Source organism: Atta colombica, unplaced genomic scaffold, assembly GCF_001594045.1.
Source record: "Atta colombica isolate Treedump-2 unplaced genomic scaffold, Acol1.0 scaffold92, whole genome shotgun sequence".
In the NCBI taxonomy this organism is placed as follows: domain Eukaryota; kingdom Metazoa; phylum Arthropoda; class Insecta; order Hymenoptera; family Formicidae; genus Atta; species Atta colombica.
In genome coordinates, this window is record NW_017259586.1 from 2,112,322 (window position 1) to 2,132,643 (window position 20,322).

At 38.7% G+C, this 20,322-nt stretch overlaps 1 protein-coding gene across 1 annotated transcript in view; it reads right to left on the reverse strand.

The window, feature by feature from the left end:
• Positions 1 to 15,900, reverse strand: part of LOC108693565 (MOXD1 homolog 2) — a 106,457-nt gene extending 90,557 nt beyond the window's left edge. The window contains exon 1 of the mRNA XM_018202576.1: positions 15,649 to 15,900. Within this exon, the coding sequence (XP_018058065.1) occupies positions 15,649 to 15,900 (252 nt within the window). The remainder of the gene's footprint in view (positions 1 to 15,648) is intronic.
• Between the last annotated feature and the right edge of the window lie 4,422 nt (positions 15,901 to 20,322).

Consider the following 20,322-nt stretch of genomic DNA (forward strand, 5'->3'; position numbering starts at 1 on the left):
GCAGAAATATAATATAGCTATTATGTTCTTCTGATCCTTAAAATTGCACGTTTATGTTTCATGGATGTCTATTATACTCATATTTTAAACGTTTCACGTTTACTTCAGTGCAATGATACAAAGTATATAAATTATCACGCATTTTAAATTAAATAATCTTTTGAAAAAAATTATATCTAAATATTAATTTTTTTATTCTCATAATTTTGATCAAAATAATATCTTAATATTAAATCTTTCTTTTTTTTTTTCGAGAAAAAAGGTTTTTTGGCTTTTGTCAGAAGAATATAAAAATTATGATTGCAACTTGTATATAATTACGTAATTAATGTTTATTAGAACAAGAATGCGCTGTTTAAATCTCTCTGATAAGAGAATGAATCCATAATATTCTCATACATTCGAATTAATCACGCAACGTTGCACGAGGCAGACCGGCAGTTGGTGCGAGCAAAATGAGGAATCTCATCGTCAACCGGATTGCCATGCAGAGGCGAAAAAACGTGTCACGCACGCTTCACGCATGTGGAGAGCAAGAAGGAGGTAGCCGGTTTCTGAAATCTTGCCGCGGCGATCTTGCCAAGCGTTAACCTCGAAGTTACGTGGCGGCAGTTGTGCGTCCGAAAGGATAAAAAGAGAGCGAAAAAAAAAAACAAGAGAAGAGAATACACCGCGAGAGAAATATAATGAGCCGTACGTGACTTTAATAAGGGAACGAGGCGACTCGACCGGTTCCCCTAGTCCCGAGACGCAATCGCTACCGAGAAATATTATTTAATCTCGTCGCGGATTTAACGAGCATCGCTCATTAAGGGATTAATTAATGGAATTCGCTGCGCGAACGAAGGCTTCTGGGCGGAAGTTTGTTCGGGACGAAAATAATGGGATCGTTGAAACTTCAAACGGCAGCGCATCTACACACGTTCCCACACGCTAACTTCAGTGTATTCTAGCAAAGTATCTGTTCGACTTGCGAAGTTGTTCATGTGAAGATTATAATGTACGTATATTAAGCTTTTACCTGTCCGCGTATCACGCCCTAATTCTCTTCAGCCATAAGAGTTAAACTTAACCGTATAGACATTTCTCTTACCTTCCATTTACGCTGTTATACCTATGCAACTACGCAAAACTTCACGATCATTACTAATAATTGAAGAATCTCGCGATTCTCTTTCGGTGCGAGAAAGAAAACGAAGAGAGCGAGCATCATTTTTGAAGAGTGACCATTTTTGCCTGAGATCTTGAGAACGTACAGGGTTCTCGGGAATTTCGATACAATGCGAAAGTCGCAGAGGATGTAGGACGGCTCGAAGCTGGAGAACAGAGGTAGCGGTAGGTTTGAGGGGCAGGGAGGCGGCAGGAAAGGGTTGTACGAAGCCATAGAGAAGAGGTAAAACTATACACGGCCTCGCCGAGGCTGAGTCAGCCCAAGTCGACTTTACACTGACGCTTGTTACAGCCGGAGATACGGGGGACGAGCAAGGATAAGAGGGACATAGGAGGATGTAGACATAGAAGGAGGGAGGACGGAAGAGAGCGGGTGTGTCTCCGCAATCCTTCTCTATCCGCCGACTAAAACTCTAAGTCTCTATCTATCTGTTTCCTCGCGCTGCAACGACATTTTCCTCTCCCTCTCGCCCGAGACAGCCCTCCTCGCCGATGTAAGCCAGTTTCGCCCCGAGGATTCGCCTCCTAAGCCGGGGCTCGTTAAGAGCTGGCAGATTTGATCCTTTGTGTCGTTCCTGCTACCCGCTCTAGGACCATCCGGTCGCACTCATTCGTGGACCGACTCTCATTCGGTCTTACGGATAACGAGAAATAACGAAAACAATTATTAAGGATTTTCTCTGCGATGTCGTTATCCAAGTGCAAAGAAAGTATCGCGAGAGAGGAAAAAAAAGAGAGAAAGAAGAAGAAGAAGAAGAAGAAACAAATGTATGTCCTTTTACAGTGCTGGATTAAGTTCCAGGAGGGTTATGGATCGCGTGAGTGTAGAAGAGGATGATATCGTAAAAAGACGGATTAATTGTGGTGAACGCTTCAACCATCGTTTCTTGCGTGAACTCTCCTTGCCACCATGTAATAGCACGGCGCTGCGATTAATTTCTTTTTGTCGCGATCAGCATCGTGGCCTCCAAAGAATCTGAGGAGCCTCGTCAGACACGGACGGTTCCGTAAGCGCCGGCTAAGATTTTCCTCAAGGGCTCGGTGTAGCTTGGCTCTTTCTGTTCTTTTTTGAGAAGTACGATCGCAATTAATTTTCCATCCCGTAGCGTTTTGATAAAATACCAACAAACATTACCGTCTAACAGGTTCACAGTTGAATGAAATTGTTTAAACTAATAAGAAATGTATGACAATTACACTTAATATTATCATGGTATAATAATTATTATTATAAACAACTCATGTGGATTTACCACTTTCTATTGGAATTTCTTACACTTTATTTTTTTATTTTTGCGCAGTTTTGTTTATGTTCCAATAGATAAAAGAGCGGTCTCTTCATTATCCTGTTATCGCGTCACTATATAAACTCTTTTTTCTTCCTCTTTATCTTCGTTCGTTCGGGATGATCGCACAGGATTGTCATAAATTCCTCATCCTTATCCCAAAAATTCCATTTTTTCTAATTTTCATATAAAAATTTTATGATTTTTCCTAACTTCAATAATATTACAAAAATTTTTTGCATTTTCCTGATTTGGAAATTGTTAAGAGATTAATTCAACACATAGCAATGTAAATTATTATTAATGTTGCTGACTCTGCTTGCATTTTTAATTGTTAAATTGTAATATTCCAAAATTACGTGGGTGTGAAATACATCAAACTTCTTTAAAGTCAAAATTTTAATTTTTTAAAAAGCTTTACAAAATTCTCTGATTTTTCTTGATTTCCCTGATTTTCAATTTTCTGGCTACCTTGTTGCAATAACATAAAGTAACATTTAATGGAACATCAACAGAAAACCATGGTCTCTCATCGTGACCTTTGTTAACGCGAAGCAATACCGATTTTACCGGACCCGGCTGTCGCAACGAGTCTATCAATAACGATCCAAATAACTCGCGGTAATAATAGAGGGCGAGAGAAGATCAGGCTGACGGCATGGCACGATAAACGTCAGTCCCGGGCCACTTGAGCGATGTCGACACTCGCGTGGCTTCCCACATGCTAGCGTGAAAGCGACGGCCGCTGACGGTATTTAAAGTGCTCACATCGACAAGTGCAACGGCACGGGCGCACTGCACCCACCGCTGCTGTCGGGGGGTTTCCTTCGATTATCGACGAGGAAACTTCACACGGCCTCCGTTTCCGTTTTCTCACGGAGCGGTTACTACTCGTCCTCAATTGCGGGCTTCACCTGTATGCGCGATACTTGCTGTGACACAGAAAGTACTACTGAAATAGGAAAGTACTGTAATATTAAAAATAAAAATTATTTGATAAAACAAAATGATAAGACCATGCGTTCTCAAATTTCGTTATTTATACAATTTTCACAGCGAATTCTTCGAAATATGGTTTCCAAAGGATTACGGTGTCGAGCTCACCAAATTTAGATACGAAAAAAATCGGTAAAATAAAACTGCGGAATAACATCGAAATATGATAAATGTTAACGTACCTATCTGGTATCACGATAGTAGAATAAAACCAAATCACAAAACCATCAAATCATAAAATGACATCGGCAACAGAACACGTATGTGAAACAGATTATTGCTGACGCATGATCAGCAAAAAGCGCTCGCGGTGTAGTTATCGCGGAGCTCATGTTACGTCGCGGCGTAGAAAGGCATATATTAAAGACCGGTTGTTGGCTCTTCTAGTTAATTTATATATGGTAGTTAAGCTCATCACGGAGAACCAATTACAATGTAGTATTCGCATTCAGAAAACGCACTAAGATCTCTCCACCGGTAGTTAAGTCCAGGAGATGAGCACGGAACTAATATATATTGATCATTCATGTAGCATTCTCTTTCCTCGTAACTTGCTGGACCGAATTAATTAAAATCAATTATTTCTCACACAAACGACGATAATTATATGCACGACTAAAATACGAATATAATAAAAAAGGATTAATTTTTCTTATGATAAAATTGATCACTCGCATTGTATACATTAGTATACATATTAAAAAAGCTTTTATATATAAAGTAACTAAATGTAGTGGCATAATATAATTAACTTTAATAATAAAATATTATAATACATGAATTTTCTGTAAACGTGACGATTATTATTATTATTATTATTATTAAGTAGTTAATCGTTTAAAATATTTATGTACTTTTACATTTAACTCTGCCAATTTGTGTATAACATAGCTTTAAATATGCACTAATCTAGCGTAGTACATGTAACTGAATTATTAAAATCTTCTTCGTTCCTTTAATAAAGCTGCTGTGACATACAAGTCAAATTTAATTATTCAATAGATTATAATTAATGCAAATTAGCTACCATATGTAAACTAAAGTATTACAAAACAAGGATTTGAATAATCGAATGTATTCCGATTTGTCGTTATTAAATTTCCAGGTTTTGATTTCTGAATAGATATTTCTGCTCGTGTCTACTGTGAGATTGAAAGATATTAAAAATTAAAAAGCTGTCTTTATTTATCGCATCGGTCATTAAAGGGACACCCGACATGTACAGAGAAAGACAAAGTCGATGTATCGATAATTGGCTTAGCCGCAACACGATCGATGAATCGTACCGTCGTCGTAGAACAGCCAATAGAAGTTGAACCCAATTTGGCAGACCCCAGTAACTTTCCCTCGCACACTATCGGCATCGCCGTTTCGGCAAATCCTCGTTTCGCTCGCAGAAACTTATTCCGCTGCGTCTAATTCCGACTAATTGCGAATTAATGGCATCCGCCACCGCTGTCTCGAAAGTAAAATATTACGCCGATAACCGTGATTTGCTCTCACCATTTAACTAACTGCCTGTCAATTTTCTCATCTAAACGATCTTTATCCCTTCTCCCTCGTGGGGAATCTGTGCGTCGCAAGGCAGTCGCACGAATCTAATCCTGTGGATTCCAATTGATAAAACAAGAAAATTTATCGTCATACTTAAAACAGTCAGATATTCGAATTATGTTATTTGTTTCGAAGTAGGTAGAACGAATAAGCGCAACTTCCGGTCGACATCAATATTCTCGTATCGAAATTTCATGTAGTATCGGTACAGCATGCAATTTCGTGAAAACATATTTTGTGTATTTACCGTGACTGTCCGCTGTTCTCCGATTTATCGATATCGTTCCGGCAGTAACCGACGTCTCGCTTTAAATTGCCATAAAGCGACAATCAATTACAGTTACGTATCTCCGACGCTTGCGACCGTCGGATTGCTCCGTTTTGGCATAATCGCCGACGGTCGACGTTATTTATCGATAGATCGTATTTTACGGCTCAATAACTGCGCATACGACGCGAATTTGCATGCGTATCGGATCGCTTGTCATGGACATATCAGCTCGCGATAACGGAGCGGCATATTTGAAGGGTTCGCGATTTTCGCGCGAAGCCTCTCGCGATATTAATCTGCACCCGTCGAATCGATCTTCCATTTCCTCTTCTCTCCTCTCTTTCTCTCTCTCCCTCTCTCTCTCTCTCTCTCTCTCTCTCTCTCTCTCTTTCTCTCCTTCTCTTTCTTTCTCTCTATCTTTCTCAGTAATTATTATTTTATGTCGCGCACATTTGACTCGCCGGATGGATTCTGCAGAATAATCATGATAATTGAGCCAAATTATGTATGTCGGTATTATTTGCCGGTGTATTAGGTCACAGTTAGTCGATAACATGCGAATACATTTTTAATCGCATTTCGTCGATCGCACAAACTACTTCCCGATAATTTTATATTAATGTGTAGAATGAAGTCACGCACATAAATGTTTCAACTATTTCGCAACGGGAAAATTGTGTCGCTCCAAAGTGACCGTAATCGATAAATTCGTCAACGCCACGGATTTGAAATAATATGCAAATTATTATGTAGCAAATATATTATTTTTTATTTAATTATTCCCACGATGTCGATACGATTATTATTTAATAATATTTTCCAGCAACTATATCGATTTAGAATACAAGGTCAATTTCTGGATTAACCTTTTCATAGAAAATCTCATTTTCAACGAGCCATAATTATTTCTACGGTTTATATTTTTTTTTGTAAGAGCGCGTTTTGTTAAGTACTTCGTTGTTTTATTTTCCTCTCGGCGCATGTGTAATCCATTAGCAGCAAAGACACTAAAAAACGCATGGTTCTTTTAACGGTTTAAAAAAGAGAGTTAAAGAGTGGCAGAAGCAGTGTCGGTACAAAACAACCATCTGTCACTTTCGAAGGAAGTCGCGAAGAAACGCTTCCGGCGTATTTGCATCACCGTTTTTCGTAAACGGCCACGAAAAAGAGTCATTCGATCAAAAGTATTCATTTTCAGTCTAATAATATATTATTTTATATAATAAACGAATTTGAATTTTATCGGTGTCCGCCAATAATCGAGATTAAGACTGAAAAAAAACACGAAAAACCAAAGAAAAAAATGTTCTTATTAAAAAAATCATTAGACTAAAGATTGCAAATTGATTAATATTTAACTATTTAAAAGTATAAATGTCATCTACAAAATCTCGTTTACAGTTCCAATACTAAATTAAATACTAATATTTCGGAAATCAAGAACATATGATTTCGTTACGAGGTCAGTAAATACTTATCGTGTTCTTGGAAAGATTAGAAGTTCATCAATTAATTAGTCATCCAAAAAGCGAGTTATTTTCACGTTTTCAAAGAGAAGCAATCAATCTCTTACACTCAATCATTTCAACTTTGCTGCCTGTTTTCAATACGAGGATTCGATAGGATGGCAATAAAAAAGGAACAGGAAGACATCGTTAAACGATTCTCCGGCATTATATACGGTAATCGAGGAATAATAATTCCGGTGTAAGTTTCCCAGTACAACCCTCGTTCACGCCTCGCGTATGAGAATTTCGACAGTATCGCGTCGCCGATCGACAGGATCTTCTAACTTACTGGGAAATCAGCTCCCTTTCATCCATCGAACCGATACGTAATAAATGCCGATCTATATCCACGAGACGAAGCACAATCTATCATCCGCAAGCTTCAGACCAGTTTTCCTTCCCATCCTTTCTGATCTGCCCATTACTGAGGGCTCACATTGTTTCTCGCGTGATTGCTTCTCAATCGGTCCAGCTGGACGATACAATCTTCTCCAAGTTCATCTCATGAGCGTACATGCATCCCAAATCGATAATGTCAATTGAAATATTGAAGTGAAACAATGGACTAATTGCATTTTTTTTTTCAGGAAAACGGAAAGAAGTGATCTCTGCGTATTGAATTTCTCAAATTCGAAATTCACTTTCAAGTTCATGTGTAAGAAATTATGCGTCGAATTATGCGCGTTTAACCTTTCAATTCAACTCTAATTGTCTATTGATTTATGTCAGTTATGTTGTGCAACGACTATAGCGCGCGTTGCTATAAATAGATATACCTTTACTAGGTAGAATAATAGGAAATATTACTTCTGATTAAGCACAATCGTTACATCATGATGATAATCCGCCATTAAAGTTCCAAATAAAGCATTAGGTTATCTTGAAATGTATGTAATATTGATCGGCATAGCTGAACAATGAAGGAGATACAATTGAACGACTTTATACTCGATTTTATATAATTACACATACGTTATCTTATGGAAAAGTACGGCCATACCACTCTCTGAACCTTAATGGCGGTTGAGAAGGCGTGTCCTACATATGGTCACTGTAGCGTCACGAAACGTGTGTGGTTATCTCATATTTGATACTAACAGGCTACCCAACTGAATCAGCATCACAATGCGTTGGGAGATTTTCTCGATCATTAGTAAAACGAAACGAATAGAATAACAGTCACCAAAGTGATTCCAGCAATAGCATATATCGTGAATGACATGTTAGGAGACTTGGCAATGTTATGCCAACAAAAGGAAAGAGAACTCTAGAACTTGTTCCGAAATTCTTTCCGGGCATACGGAAAGCGCGAGGCGATCCCAAGAGTTTCCTCCCGAGTGCCATGACACTCCCCCGTCCCCCTCCAGCCATTCTGAGTTTGACCCGGTAAGCATCCAGTGAGGATGGAATCAACTTGGCCGGAGGCTCATCGTCGGGACGACGATCCTCAGCAGCCGCAATTTCGCGCATTCGCTCTGCCACGGATTTCCATCGCGAGATGGACTCCGCGGAAGGAGCGAGAGGGGAATGATGGCAGAAGGGTTCAAACGGTGCCGCGACAGCACTCGCGAGCGGTCGGGCTCACGCACACGTACGCACATACGTGTATGTACATACATCCCGTACACGCGTATAAACGTGACTGCATTTACGCTGAATCCTATTTGCCTCGGCTAAAATCGCATCGGGGAGAATCCCGTGGCAGGAGTGCCTTGGGAATAGCCTCCGCGCGCGTAGTCATTCCACCCCGCTGCTCCTCTCTTCCCTCTGCTCTCCTCTCCCTCCGTTTCGCAGCTCACCCCCGCGGCTCTCTCCCCGCAATAGTGCATCGCCGCCGCCGTATGCAGATGCATCGTTAGCATTTTTACGCAAGGACGTCGCGCCAGCGGGCTTTTATTTCATTTTTCTCGTTTTTCCTGCGTCGCACACCCCCTGTCGCGCCGGCAAAAGGTGATTTAACCCTTCGCGCCCCGGCTGTTATATGTGGGGAGTGGATAATGCAACGTCTGTGAACTAGAGGCAAGTACCTAAAGTATCTAAATTCTGCCAATATCGATCAATTGCAGTTGATTACACTCTAAATTTTTGGGAGTGAAAGTTCACTGAAGAACAATAGGATGCGCCAGTTTGATAGGAGTGAAATTTTCACTCTTAGAGAGTAAAGAATCACTCTTCGAGAGTGAAAAATCACTCCAAGTGAGAATCAATTTTAAATCTCTGCGAAGAATGAATAATTTCACTCTCTGAAAGCAGAGATTGAAAATAGATGATAAGTTTAATGCCTCCCTACATCCAATCTTGACGAAATTAGGCTCATTTGACATGTTTTTACACAAAACGAACGAATATGGCGAAAGCGTCGCTCTATTTCGAATGAAGCAAGATATTAAGCATTAAAGTTGATCTTTCAAAAAATTCACTCCTTGAAGGAGTGAAGTGTAATTCACTCTTGCCAGACTGGCGCAATCATCACTTTTCTTGGAATGAAATTTCACTCCCAAAAATTTAGAGTGTAGAGACTTCCTAAATACTAATCATTTCTATCATTGTATAATCATGAAGGAGAAAGAATTATGGACAGCAGTATCGGCAGTGATCGAAAAAGGCACAGCTGGTGAAAGTTTGTTAGAAAAAGTACGATCTGAAAAAAAGAGTTAAGTTCTGACTTTTTATGATCTAGGAAGTTACGTCCAATCAGAATTTGTTCGTCATACTAACCGTGAAACTGGAACAAAGAGCATCTAACTACAGTTCATTACTATAGTTAAGATCCGGTAAAAAGCGATTGTGTCTAACAGCACGGCGCTATAGATGATCTACAAAGCAGTAACTACAGTCACCGACCAAGCACGTGAGGCGAGTCTGATGTGTCAAGAGACACGTATCCAGCTATTTGCAGATTATACTATACGAGATTACGTATGCACGGCTTATACCCCTTTGACTAGTACATACGATGTTTCCTAGTTACTTTAACGAGATATTACGCTCTACACGATTAACCGTGACAATACGAGATATTAAAAAAAATCTCATCTCCTCGTAAATCAGGTGTAAAAAACTCAAGCGATAGTTTGGGCGTCGTAGAAGAACGCGGAGAAAAATCCCCGCATTAATCCATCGCTCGTCGCCTATCGGTCGCGTTATTAAAATGCAAAGCGCGGAGTGCGGCGATACAAATCGACAACAAAAGATGCGCCGTGGATGGCGAGGGAGAGGGGTGGGGGGGGGGGAGGGGCAGGGATGCGACCGCGAGGGAAAACCGCGCGAGATATTTTAATAAAGCTGTCTGCGATTATTGCGTTGCCCACCCACCGTACCCCGACATGCCGCAAAATAATACGCCCGGAACCTAACGAATTAAACACCTCGCAATTGGACGCAATTATTTGGCCTCGTTGAAAATGCAATCTGCCGATGCATTACGGAGGATTATGATTATGCGAACGTGTGCGGGCCCAAGCAGTGCACATCGCCCGCACTTGACGTAGAAATGCCGAATGCGCAATTCGCGCTTTATTTCGCGTTCGCTCATATATACGGATAATCCCACGAGTCTTCTATGATTTAGCGATATCTCCCTGTTGCGCCGACTTTATTAATTCATTCTGTTATTTGCTCCATCTCTCTCCCTCCTCTCCTTCCTTCTCTTGTCCCTTTCATCCGTTATTCTAGTTATGCGTACGAATTTCACGAGTAGCGCACTGCGACTAACGATATATATATATATATACACACACACACACATATATATATACGCATTACGAGCATTATCATTTATTCAGCAGTCAGCACTGGATGTACGAGATTTACCATGCAAAACAATCAATTATAGTTGAATAACGTCATATATAATCGAAAGAACATTTTCGATCTCAATATCTGATTGCAGAATCGCTCAAACTTCATATATTTTCACTTTTATAGTTGAGCTGCGCGAGAAGATCGTTCGTGATCTCCGCCAGAAGGGAAATACATATATTTGAGCACCGCGACGCAAGTAATCCAACCGCGGAAATTTCTCAGCAAACTGCGATTGGAATCCGCGTTTCGCGCATGTAATACACATGGCATGCGCAATCAGAGTGATTTTGCTCGTTACATGCCCGGCGTGGACAAACGCTCGGCCAGCCAATCTCTCTCTCTCTCTCTCTCTCTCTCTCTCTCTCTCTCTCTCTTTCTCTTGGCGCGGCATGCATATCGGATTGCAATGGGGCGTCGTTCTCCAATGCATATACATCGCCCCCGCAAATGGCGGAATTAAAGTCGTGTATCGACCGGAGAGACGGGTGTATAAGAGACGAGTAAGAAATCGAGCGGAGTAGCAGTCGTCCGGCTGGTCCAGGATGCCCGCGGCTGGTCTGGTTCTAAGATTACGATCATAACGAAAAAGCTTCTCGCTCTCATTGGAGATGCCAGTCGTTCTCTCTTTCTCTTCTCTTTTCTCCGCCCCAACTCTCCGCAGTCTCCTCCGCTACCCCTTCTGTACCCTCCGCTTTTATCGACTCTCTCTTCTCTTTCGCAGCGTATGAGAACGTCTGGTGACGCGGCCTGGCCGCATCGTACAGGGCATTGCGCAGCGCACGGCATGCATTATGGAACAAGCGGGCAACGATTCTGCCGGAAAAATTGCGGACACGCGAGACGGACGCGATCTGCAGCCCGACTATCTCCTCTCCATCTATCCCATCCACGTGGAGCAGTGTTTCCCAATTTGTTACATGGCGACTGAATTCTTCGGAATACATAGAGCTCGTAATTGCGGTCGACTTCAAGGAAAGACCGCCATATTTTTTTTCTGCTTCCTAATACCGTTTCCTTGCGTGAGTCGCATAGACTTTCATCAGTCCATATATGTATGTTGTATCACGGAAGAAACGATTTTGCTGAAGCATCTAAAAATTTAGTTGGATAAAAATCTGAAAATAATTTCCTTTGGAATTCGTCCATCGAAATAATTATGTAAGATGCTCAAACTGTGACTAGAGTATTGCAGTATTGTTATCAACATTTCTTAACATTTCACGTTATTTTGACGGTCCAACAGAATTATTTCCAGATTTGTGTATATACACTGAGAAAAAAATATAGTTAATTTTAATAAATATTTAATTCAATACTGCCAACTACACATTTACTTAAGCAAATATTTATTCAATAAAAAAAAATGATTGTTAAGTCAAATTAACATTCTTGTATGAAATAAATATATCTTTTTATTTAATAAATATTTAGTTGGCAGTATTCAACTAAATATTTATTAAAATTGACTATATTTTTTTTCACTGTAGCTAAATTTTCAAATACTTCAGCAAAACTTCTTTCCGCTCAATATTTATGCTCAATTCATATGAATTATTGTATAATTACAATACATACACTGAAAAAAAAATTTGTTCAACTAACAAACTGTTCAATGTTAAGACTACGATTGAATTCGATTAAATAAAATTTGTTGAATTAATCAAATTTGTAAATTAAATATGTTTAAATAGTTGAACAAATTTTTTTTTTTAGTGTACATATGTTGTAAAGAAACGATATTAAAACGCCAAGTTATAATTTATATATTTCGCTTGCAAAACTGTACGTTTTCGACATTGACTTAAAATTTTATCTCATTTCTGTGTAATAATAGTAACGCATATCTGAATTTAGATTACAATATCTTTCCTTTCGCTCGATTCAATTGAATTCAATTTTTATAAAAGGGAACCAATAATTAAAGAGCACTCATATGCAAGCTACAAGAAACGATCGGAACAAATTAAATAAATAAATTCATGATACGAGGCTATAAATTAAGTTTTTTTCCATTTTTATTTTATTTTATTGGCATTCCGGGGAGCACCGTTTGGGAAACACTGACATAAAGATGCCTACGAAGATACCGATCTATGCGTTACCCACCTAACCATTCTCAGTCGACCCTCGCGATACTCGTCGTGGAAAATTGCTTTCCTATATTCCGTCCTCTCGGTATGACTGCTTTCCATTTTGTAAGAAACGTCGAGAGATCTCTATAATGTAAATGCGATGTGCCCAACGCTACCAATCACGATCGCATAAATATAAGCAGCCCATTTGTTGCAGAAGCGAATTTGCGGTTTTTAAATGAAGATGAACGAGAAGTTATACGTCTCGTTTTTCTTTATAAATTTCAATATCGTAAATGTCATAAAATATTGTAAATTAAATCTACGTTTCAAGTTTTTATTATATTTATCAACTATACATAATAAATCGTATAGTCCATTAATCAAATATCTTTTATAATCAAAATGCATAAAATAGTAATTAAAGTGAAATAAAATTCCGTTGATACTTGAATGTATCTACAATTTATATAATTATCGTTTTCTTTAAAGAAGATACAATTATCTATCAGATTATTTTTTATCTTAATTATTTATATAGTAACAGAGATAATCGAGATAAATAGTAACCTAATAGATAATTGAATCTTCAAGTCAATAAACTTAAAAAACGTACCTCATAATATAATTACTACGATAATTACTACGAAAATTATACGATAAGAAATAAGAATATGATATGTTTCTTTCATATTTTCGCTTGAATAGCTTTATCACAATATTCTTTGACTTCATAAAAATCTATCTGGTCTACAACGCGTTATAATCCCGCTGAGAAATTTAATAACGCCACGGCATTACACGCTCGTACTGAAATAAAAATGGGCAAAGGGAGCATTTGCGGTGTTCCTTTGACGCCTAACATGCAACGAAAAGCCAAGCGCAAAGTAGCCGCTGATAAATCTATGCGGGAGAGGGATAACTGGGGAATAATGGCGAAGCGAAATGAATGTTTCGCGGCATGGTCGGTAAAAATACGGTAAAAAAGCTTGTGCGACGCGACGAGCGCTCTCCCCTTTCTCAGTTGATTCAGTTCGTTCGCCACACGAGAAGAGATACGGCGGGAGAGAGAACAGAAAGAAAAAAAAGGAAGATGAAGAAGAAGCGACGCACCTCTATCCCCTCGGCCATATAGCAAAAGAACCGGGCCAGAAACTGTCAACGGCTGCGTAACGCTGATGAAAGGGTGGATAGCGTGTAATCTCCGTCGCGTCCGGTCTATGAAGAAGGGACCCGAGTGTTCCCAAATGCGGGACTAACGACGTTTTAAATTTACAAAAAGAAAAGCAGCCGAAAATAACGCACCGTGCGGCTTGGCACCGGAATTCTCTTGGCCGTTCATGTGGAAATCGCGCGAACTGGATTACGCCCTGGCCCCGGAGAAGCTTTTCTCTCTTTGCCGTACCACGAACGCGCGTCGGCGTCCCTTTGAATGACGCCTTGTTATTCAAAGAACCATCACCGCCGGCACTCACGTCGCACATGCACACGGTATTAACTCCGAACTATTACGGCAGCGTCGGAACTAACCGCAGTGCGGACAGCTCATGATATATCCGGAGGAAGTTTTGCGGACCTCGGCCTCGCTATCGCGGAATTAAATAGCAAAGTCGGAGCTACGTGATCGTCGGGAATTTCTTTTATTGAGCTCAGCGAAGATGATAGATTGCGTTATCTATAATACATCGATCTGATCTCGAGCGAGATCGTCGTAAGACGATTAAAAAATATAATAATTTAACTTCCTTTTTTGGATTTTCTTATTCATCAACAAGTTATGATTTTTTCGTATCATTCTATAATGATTACAGATTGAATGTGTTCTGTTTGAAATTCACATTTCATTCATTTTTGAAAGAAAGAGAAAGAAGAGAAGGAGAGAGAGAGAGAGAGAGAGAGAGAGAGAGAGAGAGAGAGAAACTGTATCAAATATCTATAAGACTTGATTAGCTAACGCAAATTGCGACCACACTTATGTAATAGTCGCGCAAATGCTCTTCGTCGCGTTGAAGATGAACGGTATCAATGTTATGCGGGAACCGCATTTTCGCGGAAAAATTACGTAAGGCAATCGCCTCCGCGGGCGAGTTCTCGATGTACCGAGTGTCGTGCAAAATGAGAAGAACGCGTAATGACAGGCTGCCGGCTTTAGTGGGCATGATTGATAACTATCCGATGCGCCGATCGAAACGGGAGAGCCATTACTTATCTCTCGAATGACTACCATTAAGCGCGTTCCATCGTCGATGTTGGCGTGCCAGGGCGGACTTTACAATATTCAAAGAGGGAACTCCACTCGATCAGTAGCACGGAAATAATTATTCTCGATTACTCTCGCCCTCCTCTCCCCCCTCCCCCCCCCTCCAGGCACTTTGCGTACACAAATAGGACGTCGGTGTGGTTGATTTAAATATCAGTGAGCTTTAATATGAATGCTCTATGCGGTAACAATTTCCATTTGTAGCTCTCTGTGTCCGAAACAGAAATCAACAGCATAGGAACGGTATATAGAAATGTAGGTAATTTCTATTAAAATCTGATAAATTGTGTAATAAATGATAAATTTCGTATCGACGGTCTTGTTAAAAAATTATTTTTAATAACGAAAACTGAAGTCCTTTAATGGATTAATTTTTAAAAGTGTAAATTTATGAGTAAAAAATCATATTTTTTTTTTACGTATTTTAAATAATTCTTTATTTCAACAGAAATTTAATTTCCGTTATTTTATTAAACTTAATATATTCCATGTTAAAACATCAAAAGCTCCGGAGCTGATCGTTTTTTTTATACGATTTTTCATCAGAGATGCTATACTGGATTGCTATGTTTTTAGATATACTTGATGTAGATTGGATCATCGTTCTTTTCGAATCGTGACGCGAGAGTGCACATCTATTCTTTAGTACAGCCACGCGAGATGACCAAAAGAGATGTGCTGGTGACCGCAAGAAATCAGATATTACTTGATATAAAAAGATACTCACCTGAAGGTGAACCTGACCGTTGTTATCGACCCATCCAATGACCATGTCAGCTCCGGCGCGACCATCGTCCTTCGTGAAACCGAGCCCGACGTAACCGAGGGTCTTCACTTGGATCTCGAATGTAACGTCCTTCTCATCGGGCGTCCAGAGCACCAAGAAATTGTTGTCCAGGACAGCACTGTGCTTCCATTCGACGGAGACGACGCCGTTGATGACGAGCAAGAGAAGGAATGTACCGACCGCAGTCTTCATCTTTCTGTGCGGTGTGCTGCTCAAAACATCTGAAACAGGAGCGATGCATACCTGAAGCATACTGTCTTATTTACGGAGGTAATTTATGCTACTTAGAGATGTAATCCGCTTAATGGATAAGAGAACGAGAAATAATGTTTATTCACATAATGTATTCCGCATATTACGAGGCAAGATACTCTCTCAGTTTCGCCAAATGCGGAATTTCATACAAAATTAAACGATTACAGATGATACGTTCGCTGGATTATTAACAATAATACAAAATGAAATTATTAACCATGATTTACCGTTTGATAAAAAGACATACTGCTCGTAAAGCTTTTGCATTATATATATATATATATATAAAATGAAAAATTTAATAAATCTCTACTAAAATATAATTTTGTATCATTAAACGTTTTCGAGAAATAGCACGGTAATACAATAAAATGGTAAATATAAAGAAACAATGTATACGTGCAGTTGGTTGCATTTTCAAAGACAACAAAATCGTTGAACTTTCAAATGAGTGCAATATTGAACGTGTGGATATTTTTCTTCGATACTGCAATAACTATGTGCTTCGTTGTTGCCCATTACTTACGCAACGGACGGTTTCGGAGATATCAGCTGTGTTTAAACCACAAATGATCACTGATGCATGCTGTGTATTTGCGCATCTTACACAGCCCTTGCTTTCTCACATAACTCGTACGATAGTCGTACGCATCGTGTTTTATCGTCCTTAAGCACAGGTAATGTAGCAGCCATTTACGCTTGCGCTCTGCTTGACACTGTTTCAACCTCTTTGCAGTTCACTTCATTCTTTTTCACGTAAAAATATCATACATCGCGCCAGACAGAAAATAGAACTGCTTAAATTAGTCTTGTACAAAGATATAGCTATATTTCAAATTATATCTTGTTAAAAAAAGTCATTTTCTGCTATGTCTAAAATTGATTATATAAAATTGATTATACATGGGAAAAACGATTTTGTTGAAATATCTCAAATTACTGGATACAGACTTAAAAATAATTTTATTGGAAACCATCAAAATAATGTTGGAAATTAAAAAATAAGGAGCAATGCTGCAAAAAATTTTGATATTATAATAGTTTAAATTTTTAATAAAAAATTACTTTGATGATCCAGCAAAATTATTTTTAAATCTTTATCCAGCATAATTTTAGATAAAATCGTTCTTTCCGATGTATGTGTTATATATTTACACTTACATATATAAACACATATATAATATTATTTTCATTGAATTAAATACAATAACTTTAATAACCCTATTAAATGCAATATTTTTTCTAAGCTCTCGTAAAATGAATACACAATAAATCAGCACAATAAATCAGAAATAAAGAGTGAAGAGAATCAGAAATAAAAAGTTCTAAACGGACATGCCGGATCTTTAATGCTTGAATAATTTCGTGTAAATTTAAACGTATCCAACGTACTGTACTGTAAATTACACACTAAATTTAACTTTCAGTCTTCAAAAGCAATCCTAACAAAACTAGAGTAATGATATTACAAACTAAAATGGATGGGCAATTAAATCATATATGTTCTCATAGATATCTTAGAAGATATTAATTAATAACCATACACAATGGATCGAAAACATCAATAAAAAATATATAAAGTATTTATTGTAAAATATTATCGTTACTCGAATCTCATATCAAAAGCATATCAGATAAAATATTCAGAATGATCGAAAATCTCGTTTCCATGCAAGTCTCGTAAATCTCGTCAATTTTCATGAAGAATTTTCGTGAGCAAAATATTAAGAACGCATGTATTAAAACAAAATTAAAAAAAGAAGTATCAACAATATTACGACGCCCAACTCGTTTTAACCGTCACGGAGTAATGCTTATATTCATACCGCGGAAACATATCCAACGAGTAAGCCGTCTGCCTCGTTTTCCCAAGCAGAAATACTCATAAATAACGATCAACGTCACAATTAATTTATCCTCACGCCGGCGCAATGGTCGCTTCTCGCTATTGCATTTTCAAGAATCAGACAGGGCAAGCTTAATGGACCGCCATTCAACGAAGACATTATCGTCGATTCCCCGATAAAAATACTATTGACCTCTTTATTAGCGATAACGCTTTGTTTCTTTGGGCATAACGACGGACTCGAGGCGGAGCAACGAAGCTTCGAAGGGAAACGCGAGAAAATTAAGTTTCCGGCGGAATGAATCCGCGAACAAAGAGAATTTCTCGTTTTACCGTGCGCATGTCTCGAAAAAAGGATGGGTCCGGATTGAGGTCGGCGGGATAGCCGTGCTACCGTTTATTTTGCATTTTCAGCAATCAGGCACGTTCCGCAGGGGGAAGGAGAAAAAAAAAGTCAATTTGTACTTGCGGAGTAAGCGCTTCGCGCCGAGTTAAGGGCGAGATTACTGTAGAGGCTGCAACGAGCGCGCGCCATCCTCGAGATCGCAGGTGCAGCTAAATACGCACATCGTGAATTTTTTGCAGTGAAATTTATTCGATTGAAAATATCGGGGGAGAAACGCTATATTCGGACGTTTCAATAAATTGGTAAAAAACGGGAAATATTGGTGCATTGTTTGCGCGGATTGTGCAGTAGTTTCTGCCAGGCGACTAGTAAATTTCAGAATTGTTGAAATATATTTTAACAATGAATTTATTGAAACTATAATTGGAAATATGGCAGATTCGGTAAAAACTGGCGCACTAATAATTTATTATTACAATGGACGATCAAAGTCATTTTGGAATGTAGATGGAAATGTAGATGAAGCTGCTCCATAAATAAAGGGTATCAAAGTTCATATGGAATCTGTTTTTCTTCAAGCGTTACCATGAACACTCTGTTCGTGTTTGTTACACAGCTTGTAGCTCGTTCTAGTACAACGCTTTTTCAATGCTTTTTTGCCCGACGACCGCGAGAGAGCGGAGATGAGCGTGCCGGACTATGCGCGCTTCATCGAGATCATTGATCTCCGAAGTGCAGTGATAAAAATGCAGAATGCTAATCGCGTGCACCTGCGTATCATGACACGCACGTGTGACCTATGGAGCAAGAATGGGAGAGAGTGAGAGAGAGAGAGGGGAGGGGAGAGAGGAAGGGAGGGCCGAGGTGAGCCGAAGCTCCCGACCAGGAATCGACCACGGATCTGCAAACGATCGTTTCAATTAACGGCGACAATGGCGCGGTACATCGGCCGATTCGCCGCAAATAGTAAGCCAATCCGGCGTATACACGCGCGGAAATCATCGACGAGTTCGGCGCCAAACATCAGCCGTTGAACTGGTTTAATTCCTCGCGATCGCGCGGTTCAAACTAATGTTTACCGTTGCGGATATTTGCGACGTAATTGTGCAATGAGTTTAATAGGATTACATTTTGCACAAACGAATATGTGTTCCAAACAATATGATTACTCGATAATAAAAAAATAAACCTTTTCATGCTGATTTTTAGTAACCGTTAATGATATATTGTGATCAAAATGCGCAATGAGTTAATAAAATATATTTCGTGAATGAAAGCAAAAATCGCTAAGAATGATTATTTTTTCTAATATAGCAATGGCAATTGAGATACGACAAAAGTAGTAATAACTTTGATAAAATAACGCTCACGCGATCTTCATAGTAAAAAAAAAAAAGAAATGCAATGGTCAAATCAGGAGCCATGTGATTTAACGTGGGTCAAGGTGCCATGGCATTATCGACAATCGCAATTGGCCTGATTTACGGTACTGACGCAGTAACCGCGAAATTAAAACCGATCGATTCAATCAGCAATAACGAGATATGCAATGCGCGGGATATGCGTATCAAGAGCGCGACGTTACGTGGAAATAATTGGACCGTTCGAACTTGCATACAAAGGAGTATCGTCGACTAATTCTGCCGATTAACAAAACCGATGTATCGGCAATTGGATGCGTAACACGAGCTTACGTGAATTCCAACTAAGTGACATGAATTATACATTAATTTGATCGAGCCGTCATTATAATGCGATAATTTTAAAGGCAAGTCAGCAGGTACAAATGAATGATCTAGTTGAAAATTATGTTGATTAAACTAATTTTTAGTAGGAAAAATCTTTCGATAAATCACAACAAATCGATTTCACAAAAATTTAAATTAAATTTATTTGTGTTATTACCTGTAACACGAAAGAAAGAATTATTGGTACAATAAATTCAAAAATATCTAGCTTTTTTATTGTAGAATTATATATGAATATTGGATTTTATTATAATGTTAAAAATATATGTAAAGCGAGCATTATAATTATACCTACCTATTATATTCGTAACATTACATATATTATCTATATATTCTATCTCATAAGTTATTTTGTATAAAATATTTAGAGAGATTTTAAGAAAGAATTTAAAATTTATTGATAAAGTTTATACATTATA